The 19119-nt window shown below is 43.6% G+C and overlaps 1 protein-coding gene across 1 annotated transcript in view; it reads right to left on the bottom strand.

Moving 5' to 3' along the window:
- BDH1 (3-hydroxybutyrate dehydrogenase 1) overlaps positions 1 to 19119 on the bottom strand; it is a gene marked incomplete at its 5' end in the record, with an annotated part of 252875 nt that overhangs the window by 29714 nt on the left and 204042 nt on the right. Inside the window, one exon of the mRNA XM_069620231.1 lies at positions 4464 to 4616. Within this exon, the coding sequence (XP_069476332.1) occupies positions 4464 to 4616 (153 nt within the window). The remainder of the gene's footprint in view (positions 1 to 4463; positions 4617 to 19119) is intronic.

Here is a 19119-nt window from a genome sequence, read left to right as displayed (position 1 = left end):
TCTCACAGAGGTCAAGTCTTGAAAGAGTCAACTAATACTTATTGTAGAAACATTCAAGAGTGTGTTTCATTGTGGAAGATGCAACAGGTTCATGTGTCCAACATTTGACCCATTTCAGCTACAAAGAAAGATTGCCTTTTTGTTGAGTAGACTGTGGAGGAAATGCACCGTAGAGCGGGTTCCCCATAGTCACAAACCTTGTGGTTCGAGGAATAACATGTCATGAAAAATATGTAAAAGAAGAAGAGGGATGTCCCTCTTATACTATTATTTATTATTTATACCACGTCAGCAGCCTCCAGAGATCAGGGCGCAAACAAAAACACAATGTGACAGAACATAGAGAGACAGGACAATTTACCCTGAGGGGGAAACTATGTTAGGAGCTTAGTTCGTTTAAAAAGAAAGGTTTTCAAAGATTTTCTGAAGGATTTTACGTCAGTTTCTAATCGGAGTATGAGTGGCAGTGTGTTCCAAAAAGGAAGCCACTGGCGGGGAAAGATCTTCCTAGACCTTTTGTGCATTTGGCCTTTGGGTCCTACATTTGTCCTTGGTTGGACAATCGAAGGGTTCTGGTGGGGATATACAGGGGAACCAATGGTTTAATGTATTCAGGTGCTGTGCCGAAAAGGCAGCAATGAACTATGGTGCCCATTCTGAAACGTATGCGTTCCTGTATTGGTAACCACTGGAGATTTCTTCTGTGATCTGATGTGAGAGTTCTTCTGGGGATGTTTTTAATAATACGCATGGCATCGTTTAGAATGATCTGGTACTTCTTAAGATTAGAAAGTGAGGCTCCACTTTGTAGGGAATTACAATAATCAAGTCTGGTCAGGATGGTTGCTCGAGCAATGGTGGCACAGTTCTTTTGTGTGATGTAGGGGCGAATATTCCTGAGTAGGCGTAGATGGTAGTTGCAGGTTTGGTTTAAGTAATTTACATGAGCATCTGCATTTAACGAGGCCTCCAATTGAATTCCCAGGGTTTTTACTTTTAGTTGGACTTTGATTTCATGGTCTCTTATTCGGAATTCTTTGAAGTTTGCCACAGGCCTGTTGAGAACCAAAGATCAACAGTTCCGTTTTGCTGCCATTCAGACATAGCCAGTTCTCGGACATCCATTTTTCAAATTGGCCGTAAATGGTGGGTAAAGTGACGGAGTCTTTTGCATGGTCACTATTTATTTCCAGGACCACTTGGGTGTCATCTGCATAGTTTGTTAAAAATGCACCCAAATTGTCAAGAAGAGTGCAGAGCGATCAGATATACAGATTGAAGAGTATGGGCGAGATGGATGCGCCTTGAGGCACTCTGCATTTGAAAGGTGCTGGGGGAGAAAAAAACTGGACCCCACTGAATTCTAGACTCTCGGTTTGAGAGGAAGGAGTGGAACCAGTCAACAGCTTCCTTAGAGCTTTGGCCAATATCACTCAAGGAAAGCAAGAGACCTTCATGATCTATCAAATCAAAAGCCACGAAAAAAATCTAACAATATCAACATCCCGGCTTTCCCTTCATCCATGATTTTTAACATGAGGGGTTGAAGATCCACAAGAGCTGTCTCGGTACTGAAGGATGGACCGAAGCCCAATTGTTGGCCATAGAGGATGTTATGCCCCACAACGGGTTGGAGCTCTGCAGTGGCAAATTTATCTAAGATTTCGAGAAGGAATTGACAATTTATAATTGGTCTCAGATTGCTTGGTTCTTTTGGGTCCATGTTTTTTTTCAGAAGGGGGGCAGGGGGTAACTGACTTTCTTGATTGAGTTTGGTACTTGGCCATCCCTGGAGGAGGCATTTACAAATCTGGTCAGGAATGGGGCAAATAAGTCCTTGTGCTCTAAAATCAGTTTTGAAGGAAGAATATTATATGAGCAGGAAGTTGGGTGCATGGAGGATAACATTCTGAGCATATCTGGTACAGAGATTTGCGTTAGTGTAAATGTAGGGTGTTTGAGACCCTTGGGTTTAGTGATAGTCTGGTCCACCTGTATAAAAGCACTGCTCTGGGCATTTATTATTTTGTTTCTTGCATTGACAATTTTAGCTTCAAATGCGGCCTGGACCGTAGAGTAGTTTAGGCTTGTGGGTTGAAAGTAAGTTTGGGATACCTTTGGTTTTTCAAGCAGTTTCAGGATCTCGAATAGCTTTCCCGTACAGTTGGAAGATTGTTCGATCTGCTTCTTGAAAAAATTATTTTTGGTGTCCAGTATTTGAGATTCATATAGTTTGTCTACCTTCTTCAGGCTATTCCGGTTTCCTCAGAATTATGTTTTAGCCATCTGATTCTAGGGCACGTCTTTGTCTTTTGAGAGCTCAGAGTTCTAGAGTAAACCAGATTTGATGTCTTGTGTTGTCTCTAACCAGTTTGGATTTAAGGGGTGCCTTCGAGTCCAGCATTTCAGTGAAAGTATTGGAAAAAGAGGTCACCATGCAATCAGCTAGGTCGTAGGTACAGGTATTGGTCATGATGGTATCTAGACAAAGTTGGATGTCTTGGCAGAGTACTTTTTTGAAATTCCGACTATGAACTGTTTTGATCTGGTTATTTGGTTTGGGGAGGAGATCTATAGTTTGGATAGTAGTCAATAACATAATAGTCTGACCATATGCATTGGGTGGTCTGGTTAATATTTACTATAATCTTTCTGGTCACTATCCAGTCCAGTATGTCGTTTTTGTCTGTGGTTGGCTCGCTATTCTAGACCTCGTGGTCTATGGTGTTCAGGGCGGTTTCTAATACAACCACTATTTTGTCCTGTTTCCTCTCTGTTTAATATTTTTATGATTTCATCATTGAAGTCAGGCATTGAAGTGGGTGGCCTATAGATTAGAACAATGTTAATACAATTATGATTGGTCAGGGTCATTTTGACATGTAGGATTTCAAAGCCAAGACATGACACAGAGGCCCGGAAAGGTCCTAGTTTGGTTCTGGCAATTATCGCCAACCCATCACCATATCCTCGATTGAGTTTAGTGCAAAAAAAGGAAAAACCTGTAGGAACCGCCGGGTTGATCGGAGAACAACTTGTGTCCCGTATCCAGGTTTTTGTGATGCACAGAATATCAAGATTACTATCCACCAAAAGGTCATGTAGATCTCAAGCATATTTATTTGGGGATCTTGTATTCAGGAGGGCAACTTTTAACTCGGTCTCCTTTTTTTGAGGAGGAGGGATTTGCCCCCCTTACCATGTGCTCCAAATTGGTAGATCTGGGAGTGAGGGGATTCCTTGATCATTGTACATGAGGTGACAGAGCTATGAGTGGTAGTATCTAAAGCCCTATCATTGTCATTAGAGCCAAGGTTCTTAGTTGCTTTGTAAAGATACAGGTTTGTGGCTCGGAGGCCACGTGCCAGAGGGACATGATGTGGGAACTTGAGGTATGTGTGTCCTGCCATGGTGGTTAAGTGGCATTGAAGGTTCTTCCATTATCGGTATTGGGAGGTTAAAACAGGAGGGGATCCCGTTATTGGTAAATGATCGGGTGTTCTCTCGAGTGCTTAGGGAGAGCGTCCAGTTTTGTCAATTTAAGTTTGTTTACAAGGGCTAACAAGTTGGCTCTTACCGTGGCCACTGATCGATTCCCTCGGTGGATGTCCCATCTTGGCTAGCACAGGTACTGGTAGTAGGAGTACAAATGTGTTAAGAGTGGCGAGGGGGTTTGTTCGGATAACTTATTTGTAGGGTTCGCAGCCCCGAGTCGCGGAGCACGTCGATGACCAGCGGAGACCGGCTTGTTCCAGGTGCGCTGGCGCAGGTGCGACAGGTAGTCTGATTTATGCTGTGCTGGGGCAGCTGGGAGATGTAGTTCCCAAGCTGAAAGCTAACCCAAAGCAAACAGGAAAGCCAGCTGCTTTAAAAGAAAGTACTAACTTGCATGCAGCAAGGATCGCCCAAGCAAAGTACAAAGGTACAGGGGATTCTAAACAGTTTTCACAATTCTAACAGAAATGTTAGCATGCAAAGAAACACTCGCTCACACTCTGCTAAGCAATCACAATCTCCCTTTCCCACTCACCAAATGGCATTTTTAATTGTCTTCGGCCCCCAAGATTAAAATATTAGAAGATGCAAGCGAACACAGTCACTATCAGCCTTGTATGCTGTGCAAAACACTGCTCCCCCCTAGGTCAACATTACACCACGGTCGCACCAAAGTTCGAAAGCCTCTTGATGTCCGGAGCAGACAGGGCTGGGAAAATGATGTGAGGATGCTCTTCGCTGCCAGTCCTACATGCACCTGATGCCTTGGAGGAGATGGTGGGAGAGGGCGGAGTGGGGGCCAAGAAATACATGCCCACATCTGTCAGCATGGTAGGCGTGGTTACTGGCAAATCATGACGTACATTTCTTGTGACTTAAACCACAAGCAATTAAAACAAATTTCACTGTGCAGTCAGAAATGCAGAAGGCAAATTTGAGGGTGCAAAGGTTTCCTTTAAAACACTCACCTTTGGCCCTGCGCAGGAGTGGAAGGCATGCTTTAGTTACACGGACAGTGCCCCATAGATTGACTTCGGCTACCTCCTTGTAGGTGTCCATGCTTGTGAATTCCACTTCTCCAAATGTTGAAATTCCAGCATTATTCACTAAACCCCACAATCCTGCAACATATGGAAATGATGATTAAAAGTGTTTAACGAGATCCACACTGTAGGGCTATTGGCAGAAGCTGCATTATTTTTAGTGTTGCGGACATTCTGATGAACAACAATTCTGCAGAGTTGAAAATAATTATGCATGTAACTGAAAATAAATGATGTGCACGTTTGAAAAGAAAGGAGTACCAACATCTGTATAAACACATGCATGATCATTGTGCAATGGGTGCCTCTTCAACAAAGTAACAAGACAGCAGCAAAGGACAATTTAGATGCATAGTAGCCAATGGCTGTGGACTGTGTTCTAGTAGACAGGCTCCACTAGAGGTATAAACACCGGGTATCAATAGCAAAAACATATGTCTTCCTTCAAACGTGCACAGTTTTCTGCTATTAGTCAACTAAAACCAAGCAAAGATGGTCTATGTTACAGCAGGTAGAGGATACGTCTATGTATGGCTGTAAGATGCAAGTAGTCAAGATGTTCACAAACCAGCATGCCAAAGACATGGGTAATTGACACCTCCTGGCAATTAGCCATATGCACTTATAAAACGAACTAGTGGATGAAAATATGGGCTTAAGTTGCATAATTTATGGAAAGCATGGGTTGATCATCCTACAACACATAGGTTGCTCCTTATATGTCAGACTGGGGCTATCTGGTCACTTGGCTATTCTTCCTGATGTCAAGATATGAGCGAGTCTCCCCATTGCCACTGCACTTCCTCCGAAAGGAACCATGAGACAGGAGTAAGAGCTCCAGGGAAAGACCGTTTTCTAGGGGGGGTAAAAGCACCAGACATTAAAATCCCCTGTTTGAGGAATTCTTTCAGATCACTCTTCCAAGGCCCAACTGACTATGAGACCAACAGCAATGGACTCCATTGAGGAATGCCATATTACTTGCACGCAAAACTACCACATGTAGTAATATTGTATCCAGTAAAGCTTGTGTGGAGGAAATTTCCCGCACACAAAAGCAGCCTTTTTTGAGAGTTACAATGAAACTTGTAATTTGGCGGAGTGGTCAAAAGTGTTATTTGAAAATGCAAAGCAAACAAAAATGCTCACCACTACCAGCAAATTAAACATGCAGCCCCTAGTATGTCTTCTATCGCATCCAACTTACTGTCCCTTAATCTATGTAGCCATTTTCCACAAAGACACTGTTGCATTAGTCAATTTGTTTCTACCACCAACTTCCCCCTTGATTTGGGAAGAGGAAGGAGGCTACTGGTTTGGTATTAATGGCATATGGGTGCTGTTGATCCTGCACAGCTTATGATACCTGCTGTAGCGGGTCAGGAGGATGCAGACACTTCAAGGACCTGGGTCACAATATTATCATTAACCTAAGATAAGACCTAACATTCCCTGTCTGTATGGGTGGGACCTGCCTATATTTCTAACTACAGTGCTTGTCTGTCAGTCGTGAATGTCCAAAGAAAAGTCTGCTGTCCAACAACGACCCTATTTTACCCTACAACTTTGTAAACTGACTTATAGGTGGAGAAGGATTGCCTTCTCCTGAGTGCACTTCTAGTACCAGTCTGTAGGTGTCTTCACCAATAGGAAATCCTCAAATAGTATCTTGTGATGTCTTGCATCAGTCTCTGTAATTCTTCAAGTGTGGTTTTCAGTTTTTCCTCATCTTCTGAACTCCCTTTTCTGGTCCCTTACGTCACAACAGCTTTTCTCTCTTGGCCAACGGTGGTTTGGTGTACTTTGGTGTATTGACCTCTTATTTAACTTCACTTGTCTGAAGTCTCTAAACTCAGATTCACTGTAATGTCTCCTTTGTATATTCTCTTCTACTTGTATGAATTGGTTTGTGACTCCACCCGTTTCCCAGGGTATTGTTATCCCCCAATTGGTTTCTCTGTGTATTCTTCTTTTCTCCGATATAATTTTTTTCTTAAAGCCCCATAACTTAAAGTCATTTCCTCAAAGGGGAATTTTATCTTGTGACTTCTACTGGGAACATTTCTTTGCTTAACATACAGATTGCTTTTTGGCAGCCTGTTATACTCGTTCTTCCAGATACCTTCTATTTTGCGGGGAAAGACTCCCAGGAGCCTTGTGCATTTGGGACCTCTTTTCTGATCTCCTGTCGTCGTAGCCTGCAGTTCAGCGTTGGGCTTCTCCTTTGGCTTTCTCTCCTATCTGCGATATTCTTGTCTGTTGACAAGGCGTTGGACACCCTGTGTCCTTTAATGCACTGCGGTATGGGCGATGTTGGAGGGACTGACTGCTCACCACCGGGTTCCTGTGGTCTCACCACCACTGCCGTTTGGGCTCCTGCCCCATGCATTTCTCATGCTTGGCTGGTGCACTCACTCTGGCATCTCACCGTCTCGGTTTCTATTTTTCAAGATTTCTCATTCTAGGCTGGCACCTTGGCTCTGGCATCCCAGCCTTTCTCTCTCAGTTTCTCCTCTCTGGGTTTCTCGTACTCGGCTTGTGCTCTGGAGTACCAGTGTTTCTCGTTGGGTTCTTCTCAGCGTCTCCCGCTTCAAGTGAGCTTCAAACTCCCAGGCTTGATCTGCATCTGCCGCTCTCGTTTCTGTAAATCGGTGTCCATTATTTAAATGAGCAAGGTGGAGAATTGTCCTCTATTCGTCCCACTGCGAACAGGCTCTGGAGATCTGCCATGCAATCTCTGCATTCTCGCTTTTCATGGTGTTGCAGTCTATACACCGTTGGTTGCAGAGTCCAACATACTCACAATATCCATTTTGGGGGTCTATCATCTCCTCTCATATCCCCCTGAGATAGGTGGTTATAGAGGGGGTGCAGACTCTGGGGGATACTCTGTGATGCAACCCATGGAGAGAGTACATAGAGAGTGGCACTTCCTGGTCCTCCACAACCGAATTCTTAAATAACTTTTTCATCATAGTTATTATGCAGCGCATTTCATGTGTCCTTGTCTGCTCTTCTGCCTTCATTCCTTACTGCCAACCCAAACCCTTCCACATTCTCTTGGCTCTTCCCCCCAGTCTTACAGTATACTCCCAATTTCACATTTCCAGTCAGCATAACGCTCCAGGTAAACTCACAGTAAAACTCATTGTGCTCCCAGTTGGACTTCCCCGGGAAACGGGCAGTTTGAGCTTCCCAGTAAGCTTGATAGCCTGAGTAAACTCAGCTTGACATGGCTAGTAAGCATGCCATACTCGGTAAGTGTCTGGTAAGTTCGACTCGCTCAGCAATCTCAACGTTTGACATTCCATATAAGCAGCCTGTTTGACATTCACAGATTGATGTTCGGCATTCCCAACAAGCAATCAATGTATACGGTTGCAGTATACTGGATTTGAAATGGGTCACAAATATCATGGAGACCAAACAGCTGTTTCAAAAACTCTGCTGGTGCAGCTCAGATGGAAAAGAGAACATATCCTTATACCACACAGAGCATACATGCAGGTAGCACAAAGACGACACATAGCCAAGGCTTTCCAAATATTTGGATGAAAAGGACTACCTGCTATCCCATTAGGTGACAGCAGGTCTGCTGCTGGCCCCTAATAACATCAGTGTTAATAGCATAGCAAGGTTTGGAGCCACTTCCACAGATTTCAATTTTATTGGCTGTTAAGGCATCCACTTACATTAAAAAATGCTGGACATTCGATTAAAAAATGGTGGACATTCGCTGTCACCTTAGGCCAAAATATGAAAGGAGGACACCACCTCCAGGATAGCCTTGAGACCTCTACAGCCTGTATTGTATTGTGACAGATTTCCTCCCGCCCCCAAAAATTCTTCCTGAGGTTTGCTCCGGTGCACAATCAAAGCGCTATAAAAAAGCAATAGCAAGACAAATGTCCTGGATAACTTCAGCTACAACAAGAGGAGATAATACCTTCCTATCAGAAGCTAATACCCTTAACCAAAAAGGCATGTGCCAGAGCCACAATCTGTCCTGGATAAATTAAAGTAGCAATTAGATTCAGCTCTGCCTCTAATACAAGGTACCACCGCCTGTAAACAGCATCATACGCCCCAACACTGTTGAAAGCTACTTAATGTGCCAATGTTACTTCAAAGTGAGCACAAAAATGCCCTCATAGCATGGGAAGTATTCCGCAAACTTACCTTTACAACCGGAACTTGCAATGGTCAGTACACATCTCAAACAGTAAACAATACCCAGACAGTAACATTTATATTACTTCCTTTGTAGGCAAAATGTCTCTCTGAATAACAGTAATTTCTCTGTATACGAGTTAATAGAAGATAAATGTGGGCGTTGTCTGTAAATCTTCCGGTACTTTTAGCAAAAATGCACTTGCAGTTCTATAAAAGCTGTCAGTTTCAATCCTGAATGATTTAGAAATATCGGGGTGCATCATAAAAGGTGGAGACACAAGGTACCATTTAGGAGCCACGAAAGCTCCATCTGGTTGATCACCCCAAAGCTACTCCTTAACCAGTTCCTTTCTATGAAAGGCGAGATATATCAAGTGTTAACAGCTCTGAATAAAGTGCAAACCCTAAGAGCATTGAACTTCAAAATGGCAGCAACCATCTCTGGATCAATATGTAGTTCAGACACCAAGAGGATAAAGCACCATTGTTCAACAGAGTCTCTCGCAACCTCACACTTCAGAGTTAGCAGACAGAGGATTGTTGTGGAAACTGTGGCGGGCCAGAAGATGGACATGGCCTATGGTCTGCCATTTCAGTATAGGATTAAATACAAATGCAAACACTCCTAACGTTCCCTCTTCTAAGGGTGTTCTCTACTTAAACTAACTAAGGTGCTCGTCGGTCATCAGTGATGATCCAAAATAATCAATCAAACTTCTGTCCAAAATCTACCCTACTCAGACCCTACCACTATTAGAACAACATAAAGCACAGGACTCCCTTCTACTGTGAGCTGGTTCTTCACCACATTCATTTCAGTATTGGATCTTTAAGGTTTTACTTGTCCTTTCTCTTTTACTATTACTTTTCTCCTTTACACCTTTCTCTCTTCTTGGTCCTTGTTTTTTAAATTCTTCTCTTCTTTCAGACGTAAAGACGTAGTTTTAGTCAGTGACAACTATTTTTCTCGATTCAGTTGAATAGTAAAGTTTACTCTAGTAAAGTTTCTCGCTCTCTTCTCTTATTCTTGATACTCAGTCTTGACTGGGACGAGTAGGAGCGTTCAAATAATGATTCTCACTCGCTTCATTTAATCCTAATCTTTCATCTTTACTGGGACGAGTATGAGCGTTCCAGTAATGCTCCTTATGCTCTTCAACTCTCGATATAATATCTTGACTGGAACAAGTATAAATATTCCAATCCTTATCTTCGTTCCCCCTCCCGAGTCTCCCATTTTCCCAGTTATCGAAGCTCTTGAGGGATGTCACCGGGTGGTAGAACCTTGCAGGTCACATCTGGTCAGCTACCAGGTTGGCTCTTTGTTTTTTCGTCGGGTCTTGTTCAGGCTATCTGCTGCTTCTTCTCCCAGTTCGCTTCACTCTCCATCAACGAAAGTGGTGTCAGCGTTGTTAATGGACTGCTTGTTCGTGGGCACGTCACCACTTGTTCCTCGTTCCAGGTAGGGACGCCTTATGTCCCTCAATTTGCTCTTTTCCTCTTCGGCTTCCACTGTTGCACCACAGCTTTTGGTCTGCATCAGACGCTGCACGTCAGATCTTCCTTTCAGTTTCTCATTGCGAGCCAATTTGAAAAGCGTAGGAGTTCTCTGTGTAGGTCTCTGCCCCCTCCTTATTGCGTTACAGTGCCCACCCCTCAGGATACCATTGAAGTCCTTCCTCTATTTTTGACTTTAGATCATTACACTTCCACTGGTTTTCTTCATCTCAGTAAGTCTAAAATTTTCCTTTACAGGTACCATTATATTATGTGGATGACGACAACAAATTCTGAGGGATTCTTCTTTACTTAGTGGGTTTACGGGAGGTGTGGGGGTTCTCCCGGTGAGGTCCCACTTGATCCTACCCATTGCATAGCGGGCTCACCTCCCTAGCATTCAAGGGAAAGGCCAGCTCCCCTGCGGAGAAGTGACAATCGTGCAATTCGTCACAAAACTCTTAAACTCTCCAACATCCCAACTGCTCTACGGCTGCAGTGAATAACAAAAACATCAAAATATCATCTATCTAGCTGCAGAATGACAAAAGGACTTAAAGCATTGCAAAAATAGTGAGCAAAAGATCATCCCATAATACTCATTGCCCAAAGCGAGTCACCAGACTTTACATAACAAAATACATTCCAAAACATCCCCCCCATAATCGCTAAATCAAATACTTTTCAAACCTCTGTAGTCTACACACAGGGAGGCAATTCAAGAGTTGTGTAGGTTAAGATAAATAGCGGTTTATAGACATAATTTCGAAATCAAAAATTTCAAAAGTCAAAAAGTCGAAAAAAAAACGTTTTTTCTTTTTTTTACCTATTTTTTTTATATAAACTAGAGCCCAAAAAAAAATATCGAAAAAAAATTCGACATTTTTTTTTTTCCGACATTTTTGATTCGACTTTTTTGACATTCGAAATTTTGTATTCGATATTATGACTGGACACCATAAATAGCAATGTTCCAGTAGGTAGCAGCAGGAACAATTGAATAATTTTAGAGATTCTGCTCAAGAGTTGCTTTGGGATCTCTTCTTTCCATAAAGTTTAAATTTGCAGCCAAATGGGCCTACAGAATTAGGCTTCAGCTTAATGGCCTCATCATACACCCTAAACCAAAGCAAAGCGTTCTAAGGTGGAATATATTACACATTTGCCACCATATTCTTCTATGGATTTTCCTAAAACCCTGTATTCAGTAATTTTGGGTTCCGGTATATCACTTCTCACAGACAGTTCTTCTATATAATGCTGAACACAGCATGGGAGATCTAGTTCATACAGGGGGCTTGGTCTCTGTAGCCATGGGATTAAGAAACTCAATAGGAAATTAAACAGACAATTCAATCAAAACCGAGCATCTCCTTAGGATTCCCCATGTGAACCCCCCCGTAACATGTTCTAGATTACCACTGGCCACAAAGCCACACAACTATCCACAACATTTGTGGAGGTTTTAGAAGGGACAGGATAAATGGAACATGCCCAATGCACCCGAATCTAGCTATGCTAATGCCACAACCTCTGTTCAATAAAATTATACAATAACATTCAATTTAAGCAAAGAACTGTTCCTGGCAGAACTGGTAAACCTGGATGGACTAGCCAACAAGAAACAAAACTATTACCAGCATTTGCCCTGTAAGGACACACCTGGAATGGCTTTGGCCCAAAACGCCAACATGTCCCGCTATAAGGGTTCATCTGTGATGGCTTTGCCCCGACATGCCAGAGTTTGTCCCGGTAAAGATCTGTGAATACCTTGGTGTAAAATGACAGCATTTGCCCCTGAAAGGACACATCCGTGATAGCTTTCGACAACAGGTTTGTATTTGCCCATGTACAAATATGCAATGTTTAATATTAAGTATAAATCTAGTAGAAAATAAAATGTGGTTCACCTCGATAAGCTCGGACTTAACTAGAAAGGCTTCCATCCATCTTGGTGAATAGAAGTCTTTCTACTCTATGGTTAATGTAATAGTGTGTAAAAACTGACCTGCACACATTTTTCAGAGTTAAAAGTTCTTTACTGGGCAGAAGTGCATTAGTGTCAAATTACAGCACCTTTGGGATGGTGACATAACCCCAAAATGCGCTATTTTAAAAGGTTTTTAAAATAATACCAATATATCTAGTGAAAACTTTGGATATATACGCTTCTCAAAATTCTATTGCCAATAACTTTTGACGTGCCAGATGGATTTGAATGAAATTTTCCAACAGAAATGTTTGTCATGCCGCATGGTGAGTTTGTGAGGACAGGAAAGAGTCTTACATTTTCGAGCATTATCAGGGGAGTACCAGTGGAATCTCGCAAGACTTGGAAGACTGCTACACTGCCGAAAGAATTGGCATAATTGGAATGGATTTCCCAAAAATAATTGCAGGAATTGAGAGTGAAAAATAAAATGACACCTGCACTGATAACATGTGCTAGGCAGGGGGCAATGGGTCGTACCAGTGGACATGGCTGAAGCCCATGGCTACCGGGCCCCAAAGAAATCTATTGCTACAGACTTTACAGTGGCCACGGCTAGTGGGCACTGAAGAAACTAAAGTATAACAAAACCCTTGAAAGTCGGTGAAAAAACTTTAAGACAGAGGTGATCAGATTTAATGCAACAAACCCCTTGAAATTCAGCAGTTGCAGGAAGTGATAACAGCGTCCTGCACTTTGTTTCCAAGTCCACACTTTTTTTCTGGAATTGGTTATGGCAGACATGACAGATGGTCTTGGGAGGATAGCTCAGGGGCAACGCGCTCACCTTGGAAGCAAGGCGACACAGAGCAACACAGGTTCGATCCCTGGTTGCGCGCTTAGAAACCTCCCGGTATTAAGCACGTTATGAATAACCAATCATAATCAGGTGTTTGTGGGTCTGTCAACAATTTTCAACAAATTGACAGGTAACAAAATGATTGGACAGTCCTCAGGGTCTCCTGTTCACCCCTGCACACGTGTTCTCAAATTGCAAATGACAGAATAGCAAAATCACCATTGTGCTCAATAAATATCTTACAACACATTTGTTAGTGATGCAGTGGCGAGACCATGAAAACTAACAGACTCTAAACTCAACTGTTCTTATTCTACTGATTTGGGGGCTTTCTGCCATCTTAGACTGTGTCCGTGATAGGAAGGTCCTGCACTGTGGTTTAGGATAGTGGTTCTAGTGGAGAAGGGAATCTGGCTCGTCGGTCTGGGATGATGGCCGAACATAGCCCAAGGCTTCCACCAGAAAGGAGAACATGACTTTGGCTGTCCTCTTAATACCCAAGCTCTGTCCTACCCAGGTATACGCACCAGACAAACCTCGCCCATGCTTACAGCACCACATGTTAGTTCTGGTTTACTCCACTGCCTCTACGCTATCTGACCTCATTTCACATGCTCACTCCTTCATTGCTCAGGCGTGCATGTCATGCAGCCTGAGGGCATGTTTGTTTCTCTCACCTCATCTTCTGAGCTCCTCCTTTGGTCTTCCCTCCTCAGATCTCCCCCTTCCTCCTTAGGACTTAGGCCCTCTCATACCCACCTCCTCAGCTCTCATATCTCATCTCTGCCTACGCCTCCTCTGCTCTTTCCATCTCCCGTCTTATCGCCTTGCTCTGCCTCATAATTTATTTACCCCCTCCCTTTTCTCTTCTCGCCAGCTCCTGTCCAGACTCCTCTTTTCTGTCCCCTCTCAGACTCTTCACTCTTTGATCTCCAATCACCTCCAAACTGCTGCTTTCTTAAACATTCAGACCACACACCCTGGTCGAACGATAATTGGTGCTCTGATTCAGGATTGTTTCAGCTGTAGGCGTGTGGGCCAGGAGGTTACCAGACATTTGGTCGAAAAAAATGGGTCGACTGGACAAATGGTCGAACCAATTTGGTCGAAAACCAAATGGTCGAATTTTTTATTTTTTTTTATTTTCACCCCTTTTTTTTGGGGGGGGGGGGGGAGTCCCCCCCCCCCAACCCCCTTTTTTTCTAAAAAAACGTTTTTTTTTTTAAAACGAAAACCCGAAAAATATATATATATAAATAAAATAAAAAATTCGCCATTTGGTTTTCGACCAAATTGCGTCGACCAAATTGCGTCGACCAAATGTCTTTCGACCAGTTTTCAGTCGACCAAATGTCTGGACACCGGCCAGGACACTTGTGAATGATTATGTATGTTTGGAATGACCATTGCTACAGGTGAACCCCATGGCGAGGGACGGCTGGCTGCAGAGCCACTGACCCCGATATGACCTACCTCCAACACCATCTTGGATCTCGCCAGAGACCAGTAAGGCCATGCAGGTTCTAAGGCACTTAGCTTTGTGGCCTTGTTCCGGACTAGTGGTACTCATGCTCAGGTTTTAACATGACTGAGTGTGCCAATGCCTTCTCTGTTTCATGTCCAGGATGGGGTTTTTAATTGGCAAACGTTTTCAGGCATGGCCTAACCTACATAGGCAGTTGTGCCCGAATTTGCACATAGGTATCATCCAGTTTAAAATGGCTGACAGTGTATAATGCCATGTGGTGTTACACAGACCCTGCTCTGGCATATGGGGGGGGGGGGGGGTCACCAGGGGATCCTCCCCACACTGCTCCTGGGACCAACAACATGCAGGTTGTGACAGCACCCTGCCCCCTTGGCGACACCACCAGCCACTCATATATTCAGGCAAGGGAACACCTTTTTGATAAGAATAGTCCTCAAGTTTCCAGGTTTAGCCAAATGAGAGATCAACCAATCCTGCAGCCCTCTACTCCACAGCTCGCCCCACAAATTACAGCAGAATCCTTGGAGCAGTGGGAAATAAAGAACATCTTGTGCGAAACGTGGAGCAATATGCTGCTTTACTAACAGCACAGTTAGCCTAATAATTCGTTGTAGTCAGAAAGTACATTAATTTTTTGCGTCAATAGGACAATCAAGGGGTGCCCAGGGATCACATTGCTCAATAAATCCTGCACATCCCAGAATAAAACCAGCATGCTATGCTCCAATTCTCTACACCACGAGCAGGGGGTCCCCAATCCTTTATAAACATATGTTCTGCAATTGGTTGGGTCATACAACCGGATCGACGTGAAAAAAACGAACCCCATAAGAACAAGTCTCAATGCTACAAGATATATTCTCATTTTGAAAATGTTGAATGAGTTCTTTTGACATTTGTCCCCCGCTTTTTATGTAATGTAAGCAGGGGACACCCCAGCAACCCCGAAGCCCATAATGCCAAACTAGGGGAGCGGTGAGGGACACCAGCAACCCCTATGCCCCCTTGTTCGGTATTATGGGATTTGAAGTTTTCTACTACGCCGAATGCGCACAAAATGCACCTTCAGCATTTTTGCTCCAGAGGGCCTAACAAAAATTCACGCAGGTCGCTTTCCAAGGGCGGTCGTTGCTTTGATAGGGTGGGATGTAGTTACCTCAGTAATGTGGAATAGAGATTAGGTATCAACTTTCTGCACCCTACTGAGCTTAGAAGGTATGTTAATCCTCTTGTATCAGAGGCAATATTAGGAAGCCCGCTCATTCAGCCCTCACTTCTGCATGCAGCTGGATCTTCATGTCCTTTAATCTGTTCCAGAATTAATCAAATCCTATACATTTATAATCAATGTATACATTCCCCCCGTAATCAGGTGTTTTACAGCCAAACAGCCCCAGCACATCTCTGAGAGACTCAACCATCACAATATGGGAACTTGCTTGAGGAAAGGCCTCCTCACTACCAACATGTGTGTGCTACTTGCCATTTGACCAGTGTATTCCACCAGCGCCTAAGTCTTTTTTTATCACATTCATCTGGATACTCCAGAAATGTACGAGTAGCAAATGTGAGAAAGTGTAGTCTTCTCAATCTAAACCCAAAAGGTCCATGTTGCCCAGCTTCATCAAACTTACCCCTTGCAGGATCCAACTACACCTATATCGCTGCCCATATCAATTTCCATACCAGCAAGCTGCATCCCTGGGAGATCTCTTAGTGGTAGAAGTCTTAGCATAAAGGTGGTTGTGGACTCTCCCGATTGGGAAACATAGCATAGAAGAGGTTATTTGAGGCATGCTCGTTTCATGGTAGAGGGTCTGCAATATTTCTGTGAAGGTTATATTATAAATATATATTTATATGGTATATCAATATATTTATAAGCTCATTTTTATGATAATTGTTTTATTTAACGTATTATACAGCAGTACAAAAGACAGCTTTTAAACAGAACATTAAAACAAGTGTGTCTATATCCACCCCCACCCTACCCTAGATCCCCTAAAACATTTTTTTTAAAAAAATGCTTCCAATCCTCACTAATATTTAACATGATTCACACTCTAAAGATATGGTTTTACAACCTGGGCTTCCACCCAGTTCAGTCTCAGAATCCCACCTCCAAATCGCAACCAGCCAATATCTCTTCAAAATGTGGGATATTTGGTAGATGGTGGTCACCCACACCATCCCCTATAATTCCCGCTCTATTCAGTGCATGTCTAGGGCTTTCAGTATCAGGGTTACCATTTTCCACATGTTACAAAGGCATGGTATCAAAGCAAGAGACACGTGATCACAGTTCAAGGGTGTTTATTAAACTGAAGTGGGTGAGATAAACACCTAATCTAAATCTAAGGCGGGAGCAAGCTACGACCATAAAAAAAAAGAAGATTATATATATGATACATTACTCAACGTAATCTTATTTCTGATGCTTGGATCTGCTTAGATTCACATGCTGTGCATAGGCCGACATCTAGTGGAAGCTGCGGAGCATTAGTTTGTTTTTCGAAACTCGAAAATGGGCGTCGACACAGGGCGTGCCAGTAATACTATCCCTAGTGTGACGTCCACTGTACCCATGATCCCTCACGCGTCTAGGACCCTCAGATTGTATTTTTTCTGACATGAGATAGCATGAGGAGTAGCGTGAGTACCGATAATCCAAGCAGATAAATAAGACTACAAGCATCCATGCACCTTCTCTCAGAGGGGAGGAAGGGTGGGTCGCATGCGAATATAAGCAGATACAAACATCAGAAATACGATTACGGTAAGTAATGTATCTCTTCTGAGACTTGTGGGATCTGCTTAGATCACATGTGGAGCATAGATTAGCGAGCAGTGTTAGAAGAAGGAGGTGGGATGTGAGAAGGGTCATGAGCAAATAAATGTATTAGAACCGCTTGTCCCACTTGAGCATCTGTCTTGGAATGGGTGTCAATGCAGTAGTGCTGAGTAAAAGTGTGAATAGAGCTCCAAGTAGCTGCTTTGCAAATGGTGTCAAGGGGTACATTTGCAATGAAAGCCATAGTGGCCCCAATTCCTCTAGTAGAGTGGGCTCTTGGCGTGAAAGGCAGAGTCTTGTCACAAAGAGAGTAACAGCTGGATACAGTTAACAATCCACTTAGAGATGGCACCTTAGGGAGACACGATCTCCCTCTCTGCCTGTAGCTACGGAGACAAACAGCTGATCTGTTTTCCTTAGCGGTCTAGTTTCGTTTACATAGTAGAGGACCGCCCTACGCACATCTAGGGTGTGTAGTTTTACCTCAGCTGAGCTTTGAGGGTCTTGGGAGAAAGCCGGAATCTCGATGGACTGGTTCACGTGGAATTTAGAAATAAACTTAGGTGAGAACCTAGGGTGTGTACATAAAACCAGTTTATCTTTATGAACTGTAAAGAATGGATCCTGCACTGACAGAGCCTGAATTTCACCGACACTTCTTATAGAAGTTATTTCTACTAAGAAGGCCGTCTTATAAGTCAGGTGTTTGAGACTGCTTTTATGCATGGGTTCAAATGGGGGGGCCCATGAGTTTAGATAGTACCACGTTAAGGTCCCATCCTGGTGGTGGGTTTCAAATAGGAGGGTGAAGTCTCTTTAATCCTTCCATGAAAGCTTTAACCACTGGTATCTTTCACCACGACACCTTGTTATGGCATGTGGTGTATGCTGACAGCGCTGCCAGGTGTACCTTCAGTGAGTTAAATACCAGTCCTGCATCCAGCAGGTGGAGCATGTATGTGACAACTGTGGAAGGAGTGCAATCAACTCGGTTGATTTGCTTATTCTGGCACCAGATAACGAACTGTTTCCATTTGTCAAAGTAGCAGTGCCTCGGTGTTTGGCTTCCTAGATTCTTTTAGGATGTCCATACATCTCTGTGGTAATTTGAGATGTCTGAACTCTATGTCCTCAGGAGCCATGCTGCTAGGTTCATTGAGTTGGGTTGAGGATGCACCGTTTGACCTTGGTGCTGGGAGAGAAGGTTGTACCAGCCCGGGAGTTTGATGGGTTCACACACCGCTAGTCTGCGTAGGTGTGGGAACCACGGTTGTCTCGCCCACATGGGAGCAACTAGGACGAGCGTCATTGATTCTCTGTTCATCTTGTTGACCACCTTCCTGATGAGGTGTTGGTGGAAAAGCGTACGCAAACATCCCTGACAGTTCATCCACAGGGCGTTTCCCTGGGAGTCTGGCTGGGGGAACCTGGATGCAAATCCTGGGCACTGTGTTTTCGCTTGTGGCGAATAGGTCTATGGTGGGGAAACCCCACTGAGAGAAGATATCTTCTACGATTTCTCTGTGTAGACACCATACGTGTTCCTCTGGGAGGGGATCTCTACTCAAAGCATCCGCTAGGGAATTGAGATCCCCTGCACATGTTGAGATGAAAGGAAGATCTTCTGTCCGAGTGCCCATATCCAAATTTTCTGGGCAAGCTTGGACAGATTTGGCGAACGAGTCCCTCCTTGCTTGTTTAGGTAAAACATGGCTGTAGTGCTGTCCGTCCGGATCTGCACAGACAGATTCAACAGGTAGGGCTTGAACGCTTGAAGCGCTCTGAATACTGCCAGAAGCTCTAGCAGGTTGATGTGATTCTTGGCCACTGAGTGAGACCAGA

The sequence above is a fragment of the Ambystoma mexicanum genome, chromosome 10 (assembly GCF_040938575.1).
Source record: "Ambystoma mexicanum isolate Mex_15411 chromosome 10, UKY_AmexF1_1, whole genome shotgun sequence".
NCBI classification, from domain to species: Eukaryota; Metazoa; Chordata; class Amphibia; order Caudata; family Ambystomatidae; genus Ambystoma; species Ambystoma mexicanum.
This window is presented reverse-complemented; position numbering and strand designations above follow the sequence as displayed.